This window comes from Octopus bimaculoides, chromosome 1, assembly GCF_001194135.2.
Source record: "Octopus bimaculoides isolate UCB-OBI-ISO-001 chromosome 1, ASM119413v2, whole genome shotgun sequence".
NCBI classification, from domain to species: domain Eukaryota; kingdom Metazoa; phylum Mollusca; class Cephalopoda; order Octopoda; family Octopodidae; genus Octopus; species Octopus bimaculoides.
The window spans coordinates 143,869,013-143,878,394 of record NC_068981.1 but is presented as its reverse complement, the minus strand read 5'-3'; the positions used below and the strand labels follow the sequence as shown (position 1 = coordinate 143,878,394).

Sequence of the window (9,382 nt, the reverse complement as noted above, 5' to 3'; positions counted from 1 at the left end):
GAGAGAGAGAGAGAGAGAGAGAGAGAGAGAGAGACGGTGGGAGAGAGTGAGTGAGACACATAGTGAGATAAAGAGGGAACGGGAGAAAGAGAGGAAGAGAGCGAGTGAAATGAGAGAGAGAGTGTAAGTGAGAGAGCCATAGAGCGTGGAGTTAGAGAGCCATACACTTTGAAGTTAGAGAGAAAGATAGAAAATTGAGGGATAAATTATACCTAACAACGTTATTTACTAATGTCTGCAAAAACTTTGAAACGATTTCCTTTAGCATGGCAAGCAAGATTCATTAAAATCAAACATTACCAATATATAACTATAGAAACAACCAATATTTATTCCTACAATATTTTTCGTCTTCGCAAGGTAGTGAGCTGGCAGAAACGTTAGCACGCCGGGCGAAATGCTTAGTGATATTTCGTCTGCCGTTACGCTCTGAGTTCAAATTCCGCCCAGGTCCACTTTGCCTTTCATCTTTTCGGGGTCGATAAATTAAGTACCAGTTACGCACTGGGGTCGATGTGATCGACTTAATCCCTTTGTCTGTCCTTATTTGTCCCCTCTATGTTTAGCCCCCTGTGGGCAATAAAGAAATAAGAAACGTTAGCGCGCCGGGCGAAATGCTTAACGGTATTTCGTCTGTCTTTACGTTCTGAGTTCAAATTCCGTCGAGTTCGACTTTGCCTTTCATCCTATATATATATGTGTGTGTGTGTGTGTGTGTGTGTGTATTATTATTATTATTATTTATGTTATTATATGATTGAACACCACACATCCTATTCCAAGTAAGTTTTATCTTATATATATATATATATATATATATATATATATATATATATATACTTTATTTAAAAGCAGCAGAAATATAACAAAAAAACCGTTACTCTGAGTTTCACGTTCCCGTTCATCGGACAGTTATATAGATAGATAGATAGTGAGATCAAAACAGTTTGATTCAGACTCATTGGTATAGTGAGTACACACACACACACAAACACAAACACACACACAGACACACGCACACACATAATGATAATTTAATAAAAAATAAAGTAAAATGTACAGTTACTCACCAATAATGAATGATATTGATTTAAGACGACGTTGATTTAAAGCTCTTCAGGTGATGCCTTTTCTTCAGGTGTTTTACAGGAGAGACCGAACCATATCGGGATCCCCTGCTTCCGCCTTCCCTTGCAATTCCTCTGCTATCCTTAAAAGGTCGGATAGAAGTTCGATTGCCAGGCCCACCTCAACCTCCTCTTCCTTTCCACTGGATCTGGCGCTTCCTCTCTTTGCTGGCAGACTTACTTAACTCCAACATATCTTCGTCTCTCAGGGTTTCAGAGTGGGCATCAATGAGGTTGTTGACCTCATCTTGCGTGATGTCGTCAAAGCCTTCGCCACCAAGTACCTTTGCCAGTTTTCCCGCATTGCTGACAGTCTCGTGCTGAATATCTTCAGGTGAGAAACCATCATAGTCCTGGACACACTGGTCACGCCTTCTTCCAGCATGTGATGAGGGTTTCGTTTTTCATGTCTTTAAGAGTAGCGTGGATGATTGACAGTCACAATGCGATCGTGAAGTTACGCCAGTACTCCTTTAACTTGTAATTGTCGTCCGAATCCATTGCTTCCACAAGGTGCTGGAGAGAATTCCAAGTGTAAAGTGCCTTGAAGGTACGGTTCACGCCTTGATCCATACGTTGGATGAGGGAGGTAGTATTGGCAGGGAGGAACTCGACTTGGACCCCTTCGTGATTCAAATCCAAAGAATGACCACCAGTATTATCTATAACAAGCAACACCTGGAAATCCATGCAAACATTTTGGAGGTGTATCTTGACTTGAGGGATGAAGCATCGGTGGAACCAATTCATAGTTAGATATTTGGTAATCAAGGTCTTAGAGTTGTGCATCCAGTGGAAAGGCAGCAGGATTTTATTCTTATTTTTGAAGGCCCTCAGTTTCGTGGATTTGTAGATAAGTCCTGGCTTCATCATGGAGCCAGCAGCATTGCAATATATAGTTAGCATCACTCTGTCCTTCTGTACCTTAAATCCTGGGGCTCTGGCTTCGTCCTTCATGATGTACGCTCTAGATGGCATCTTCTTCCAGAACAAGCCAATCTTATCAATGTTGAAAACCTGTTCCGGCTTGTATCCCTTGTCCTCGATGATCTACCTGAAAGTCTCAAGGTACTTCTCGGCGGCTTCTTTGTCGGCTGATGCTGTCTCTCCATGCAGGGAAACACACTTTATTTTAAACCGTTTCTGGAAACGGTCAAACCATCCCTTGCTGGTTTGAAAATTTTCGGGCTCCGGTGCTGTCAATGATCTTGGTTGCTGTTCTTCGGTGCCTTCGGCTCCGTCTTCTCCGTCGAACTGCTGGTATAATTTCCGCGCTTTCTCGCGGATGTTGTTACCGCTCAAGGGGATGTTTTTCTTCTTGCAGTCACTGATCCACAATGCCAAGGAAGATTCCATCCTGACGAAGTGCTTATTTCTCACTATCGTTATCTTTCTGACACGTTCACAGAAGCTTACTGCTACGGTAGTCCTGATCGCCACCTCGTTCTTTATGTAGCGTATGGTGCTTTCGTTGACAACATAATATCAACAAACTCCCGCATAACTTTTACCTTCCCGGAACATATTCAGCAATTGTGCCTTCTCATGGAGCATCATAACCTTTTTCTAGCGCTTATGATCACCGCCAGACGCCTTAGAAGATGTAGGGCGTTTGAGCATTTTTCTTAAGGCTTTAATAACACGCCGCGAAAAGTACAGCACACAACAGAATATTGGAGATGATCAGTGAACGCATTTTTCCACAAAAAAAAGAAGAAGCAAACTTCATTGCGTCAAACAGCGCTTTCCACCAAATGGGAGATTGAGCAGAGACTGAAAATAATCATGGTTTTGAAAAATTTAGTTTGTACTACCACTAGATACAATAATCTATGCTATAATAATAAGAAGAATAAGAGAGAGAGAAAGAGAGAGAGGGACCAGCAAGTAACCTTATTTCAATTAGGCTATATTGGCTTAAAAATTATCCTGTTGAAATAAACAATGTGTATGATCAAATGCAGCGATGATTGAAAACAAGCGCTGGTATAAAATTAACGTTCAGTCTCGTGTAGTATACATGTTTCATCTGTCATCGCTAGCCCAAGTAATACTGGTGCGATACACTGTATATATATATATATATATATATATATATATATATATATATATATGTGTGTATGTGTGTGTGTGTGTGTGTGTGTGTGTGTGTGCGTGTGTGTGTGTGTGTGTGTGTGTGTTTGTGTGCGCGCGCCTGTAACGTATGGTATAATTATAAACAAGGCAAATTTTTAACCATTTCCTCGCAGACTGAAAAAAAATGATGAACAACCTTAATCGATTTTCGAACCTTATTGGGTTCTCATCAGAGGCATCTATATCGTTCTGACAGTACTTTCACTGCAATGAGAAGTAGATGTTGTTCAGAAACAAATAGAGCGAGAGAGGGAGAGAGAGTGAGTGAGTATGTGTGAAACAGATAGACGTCGCTATATTAATTAGCAAGCTACAATTGCTTCTATGCAACGCAGTTCTCCAGGCATGCAGGTTCTTGATTATATAACCATTTCCCTGCACTATGAAATCTAGTTGTGTTTCCTCAGGTGATATGCAAATATTGTCTCCGTAAGCTGAATTCTTGGCTTCAAGAGCATCTTCTCTGTCCGTCGTGACCTGGAGTGAGTAGTAGCCACTGAGTATAAGCATATATTTGTGTACGTGCATGTCCAGTTCATTATGCTAATCTAAAACACATTATCTTGTTTCTCACTTTTATAACTTTAACTATTTCACTCATATAATACCGAGTTACCGTAACCGTCTCATTTAAAAGCGATCCTAAAATTCATAATCTTGTTTGTTTTTTGAGACATTCAGCGATGTATTCAATATTATAGAATTTTGTAAAATCAAAATTATCTGATATATCGCCTTTTGCACGATATTTTGATTCACTGCTTCACAAAGCATAGCATATTTCTAGTAACTGTAGTTATTAATTTTATCTCACCTACCCACTTCAACCACGACCTCATAGACGCATAATTTTGCTGTCTTAGCTCTTTCATGATGTGTTATATCGTTCGAAAGTGGCTACGCACATTTACTCATACACACAAACACAAAGACTCACAGAATAACTTGTGCACATACTTCTGCTTGTGTTTTTCATTAATCCCCCACTCTTTCTTTTTCTCCAGATCTGACTAACTGTTAGTCAGTCTGAAGATAGAGAGACAAAAATGGAGAAAAAGAAAGAGAATGTAAGTATCCATTTGTATGCACACCACTGTACACTTGCATACACATAATGGTCAGAGAGTTTAAACACAATTTTGTACTTACAGCTAAAATAACATTATACACATGGATCGGAGCCAATGGAGGTAGAAGTCATGAATTCGGTTCATCAAAAGAAGTTTAATGGGTAGCTTAACTATTTTAGCCGTAATTTTCTTCTCGTGTATCAATTCCCCTACCACCGCATTGGCTGTATATTTATTTTTCTTTAGGAAACAATGAATGTAATTTCAAACAGTTTACAATAATAACTTTTCCTAATGTAAAAAAACAAAAACAACATAAGCTGAGCAATAAAATTTTTAATTACCATTTAAATTCACTTAATGGTGATAGTAAGATTACCATTACTTGCACCTATAGGGATTAAATAGTCGTTAATATTTGTGACTCATTTAAAGCAAGCAAGCTGGCAGAATGTTTGGCACTCCACGCAAAATGTTCGAGTTCAATTTCAACCGGGGCCCACATTTCCGTTCGCCCTGAGGTCGAAGTAATCGATTTAGCACCGGAAATTCCTGGCCTTCCGCCAAAATTTGAAATATTTGTGACTCATTTAAGGTGGAGAGCTGGCAGAACCGTTACCGCGCCGGGTAAAATGCTTAGCGGTATTCCATCAGTCTTTGCGTTCTGAGTTTACTATTTAAGCACTGGCAACACTGTAACCGACTTAGTCCCTCCACCGAAATTATTGGCCTGTTGTCAAAGTCTGAAACCAATATTTGTGACTCATTTACTCCCGCGAATAAATACTTCTAAATAATAATAAAAAAAAATTTCTGAGTAGATGAAGGGAAATTATTATTGTTATTTGTATTTTGTCTAATGGAAGCTGGTAGAACCGTAGCTATGAAATACAGTTATGATTAAGCAATTAAAAATCGATATAAAGCAATAAAAATATGCTCATAAACTTTACTACCAAATTTTGATAAGTTCTGTTTTAATAATCAAGAGTGGTAATATGGTAAAAAGAATAGAGGGATGCCATATTTAATCAGAATCTTAACGTTCTGGATTCGAATCCCATTCTATCTACTTTGGCCTTCATTTATCAACCTACTTTGATGTGACTAAGTGTTAGTAATGGATTATATTCTTCTCCTAATATATGTGCCATTGTGTCAATCAAACAGTTGATGAACGGCGTGCCTTATTCGAAATAAGCACCCCTTTAGTCGAATCGTACGAATAATTTTATTTTATATTCCAATAAGTGAAGAATACCATTACAGGATTTTAACAGACCTGTCACTGGTTCACTGCATTTATGAGGGCATGAGTGACAAGATTCCGAAAAAATGTAGCAAGTAACTTGGTCCAAAAATATGATTTTGTTCGGTTTTCTCGACGCTATTTTCTTCCTTTGCAGGCATCCATATCTTCAGCACTATTACTCCCTGAGAAATTTCCACCACGAGGCTATGGCAGACGACATATCCATAGAGGAGACAAATCCAGAACCAGGTTGTTGCAAACAAAACTTCTCACTGTTCCTATTTGTTTCCCTAAAACTGTATAAAAATGTGACTCAAATTTTAATTTCTTTCGCTAGTAATTCAAAACCTGTGCAAATAACCAACTATGCTCCCCTGTTTTATTTTATTCTGCGATAGATTCTCTTATTACTGTATAAGACTCACAACCAATATTTTCTAATAGCTTTCTTTTCTGTGCTGTGAACGTAGTTCACGTCATTTTAGACCCACCCCACCCCCACCAAAATACTAGAGACGATACTTATCTCCGATTTCCGTTGCGTCAAGGAGGTGATAGTACAACGGATTTATCTCAGGTGCCATTCTCGTGAAATTTGCCTATCTCGAGGAATTTACCTATCACTGTATCGTAACTAACAAACTGTATTTATAGTACAAACGATGCTTACAAACCTCATTTACATATGTAAATGGAAACTTCATTTACACATGTAAATAGAGTGATCTGTTGATAGCCATATACATTGGCCACGAACATAGGTGTACCACTGACACGATTTGAGAACGATGCCTTTCGTAGATGTAGACTGCAGCCAGTTCTCTATCTTTATTCTTGCAACATCTGCTGAAATTGTTAACCCGTTGATATTTTTTGTGAAAAGTCTCTTGTATTAATATTATTAGCGAAAAGAAATGATACGTTGCAATATCCGATCCATTACCAGTAACAGGTGCAGTGCCAAGGAAGTAACGTTACTGAAAATAATAGAATATTACACACCATCCCTAAATCTGCATTGAGCTATTTAACAGTGGTATACTTTTGTACTCCCGAATAGTGGGCTTTACTGCAGAGAAGTGTGGATAGTGACTTGTTCGTGAATTCTTCAGTGTCGAGGATGAGGAGTCTGTGGAGAGTCATATTCTATGAAATACTTTTTGCACGACAGCCATTTTGATACAAAAGTAGTGTTATGCTAGATTGATTAAGAAAATCGATTGAACTCTTTAAAGTTCCTATTCAAACTGCAACTCTAACTTCATTTATAGAAACTATAAAAGCCTTAACTGGAAATAATCCAAAAGACCTTGAAAAGAAAGGTTTCAGACATTTAAACGAAAATTATCAATAGGTGATGGGCACTTAAAGATTGCTTACAGTAGCCTGCAGTAAATTTAGGCCTAAATGATTTATAACAGTGATGGTCGCAATATTTCTGCTGCTGCTGCTGCTGATGATGATGATGATGACAACGACGATGGTGCTGACTCTACAACATAATTTCAAATTAAAAATACTATGATTCATGTTTCAGTGGCCGTTCTTATTTTAGCATATTCTCTTTATTATATATTGTATACCATGAATATTGTATAATTGATGTTATCTACTAGGATATGTCAATATATATTCTAGGCTGTCAGTCATCACTTGAATAAATTATAAGACAAAAATTAGACTGAAGTTTTATGACAAGATGTTAAAATTTACTGAGCTATGCTCATCACAAATCAGGATTATATTTCTACGGATGATATCTATCGTTCCATTCTATGTCGATTATTTATGAGATCTTTTTAGTATTCAAATATTGTTGATATAAGTTAAAAGGATATGACAAGGAAGAAAAATCTGTCTTCTCGAATAATGCCTTTATATAGATGAAATGTGTCGAAATCGTTATCTGAAGATGTTTGAAGATTATTAAATGATGATTTTTATATTAGCAAAGCATACTAGTTAAGTAATATCTATATGTCACAAGTCTGATATACTCTACGTATTGATTTCCTTTCATACACTTTCCCCCAAACCTTAAAATTGATCGGAAGTACAAGTTGGTTATATTACAGACCCAACTGACATCAGCGTCAACAACATTTTGTTATAATTTTTTTTATATAAAAGATTATTAATTCTACGACTGTATGATTATATCTGTCAGTCATATTAAGCAAAATAATTTATCATAAACTTGTTGGCTTCAAAAATTTGTTTTAACCCATTTTCAAATACGCCGTTAGTCATCATGTCTTGAAATACTCGCTTGGCGAAAGAAACGTTTCAAGTGATTAATCAAATTCTCATTAATTTCATCGCTACTTTATGTATTTGACATTGACTAATGCGGCCTACTAGGTGATATCATTCACCAGGAAAAGAAGAAAAAAATGTCGGGGGTGCAGTGGGGGTGGAATGAAAAATAAGAAAAGGAAGAATCATAAAGTGTGTGTGTGAAATAATTTTCAAAGTTTTAAAATGTTTATGAACATCAAAACTGGTTTCAATCATAATTTTTTTAAGGAAACTTTTAACCATTTAAAATCAAGAGTAGGTCAAGTAGAATATTTGTGAAAGAAAACGAGTGAAACAATATGTGGGAATACTTTGACAAGATGGATAATATAACTTTATATTCTATACTGCTTGCATATATTATTTGACTAAATGTACACATTAAATCTGATAGAGTTAATCAAATTGCTTCCAGATATTTATTAGATAAGATGCTTTAGAATGGATATAACTGATGTCCGATTGTGTACTATAAAACAGAGATAGATACTTACCCAGCCACTTTAGAAATTCGACTTCACTTGTGTGAAACCTAATGCACTAGAGGACTGAACAGTATTCTAACAGACTATTATTTTTTCCTTTTCATACAGAATGAAAAAGAATCAGAGTGGAGCAGTGGACGAAAGGCTTGACAGCGCCTAGCTTCGTGCATCGAGGTCCGGGGATAGAATTCTTTACCAGAGACTTTTGTTTTCCTCCGTCGGGAACTGATAAAATAAGTACAAGTAATATATAGTTTTGAGCTTTGTCTTTGATCCAACAAGAAAACTTTTTAAGTGGTAATCATACCAATTAAAAATAGCAGCTGAATGTCACTCAAATCTCTCTGACTTAGAAACGAATGCTACATTGGTTTCAATGTGATTCGAGAATAACTGGTTGCTGAAACATTTGGCTGATTTTATCAGGACTGACCAGAGTTCAGAAGATGAATACCAATACTTACAACATGTAAGTTCCTTTTGCCAGTGTAAGAAATCCATATCAAGTAAATCCTAATCCTAATCTTATTTCTTGATATGTTTTTGTATTTCAACATCTTTTAGTTGTTTCAGTCATTAGACTGCGGCCTTGCTGGGGCACTGCCTTGAAGAATTTTTAGTCGAATGTATCGACCCCGGTACCTATATTTTTTAAAGTCTGGTACTTATCCTATCGGTCTCTATTTCCTAGCCGCTAGTAACAGAGACGTAAAGACACCTACACCGGTTGTCAGGCAGTGGGTGGGAGGACAATCGCGCACACACACACACACACACACACACACACACACACACATATACATCGGTTTTCATTCAGTGTCCGTCTGCCAAATCCACTCACAAGCTTTGGTCAGCCAGAGGCTTATAGTACAAGACATTTTCCCAAGGTGCCACGCAGTTGGATTGAACCCGGTGGGTTGGGAAGCAAGCTTCTTAACACACAACCATACCTGCTCAAGCATGGTTGATGAATTACTGCCAGAACTGAATTAACTTTTAAGAAAAATACAGAAA

At 37.3% G+C, this 9,382-nt stretch overlaps 1 protein-coding gene across 2 annotated transcripts in view; it reads left to right on the top strand.

The window, feature by feature from the left end:
* Positions 1-8,861, top strand: part of LOC128248897 (uncharacterized) — a 216,375-nt gene extending 207,514 nt beyond the window's left edge. For both annotated transcript variants that reach the window (XR_008265047.1, XM_052971158.1), the window contains exons 3-4: positions 5,740-5,834; positions 8,477-8,861. Coding sequence is in view for 1 of the 2 variants with exons in the window: in XM_052971158.1 (XP_052827118.1) it covers positions 5,740-5,834; positions 8,477-8,528 (147 nt within the window). In the remaining variant the exon portion in view is untranslated. The remainder of the gene's footprint in view (positions 1-5,739; positions 5,835-8,476) is intronic.
* Positions 8,862-9,382: the final 521 nt, after the last annotated feature.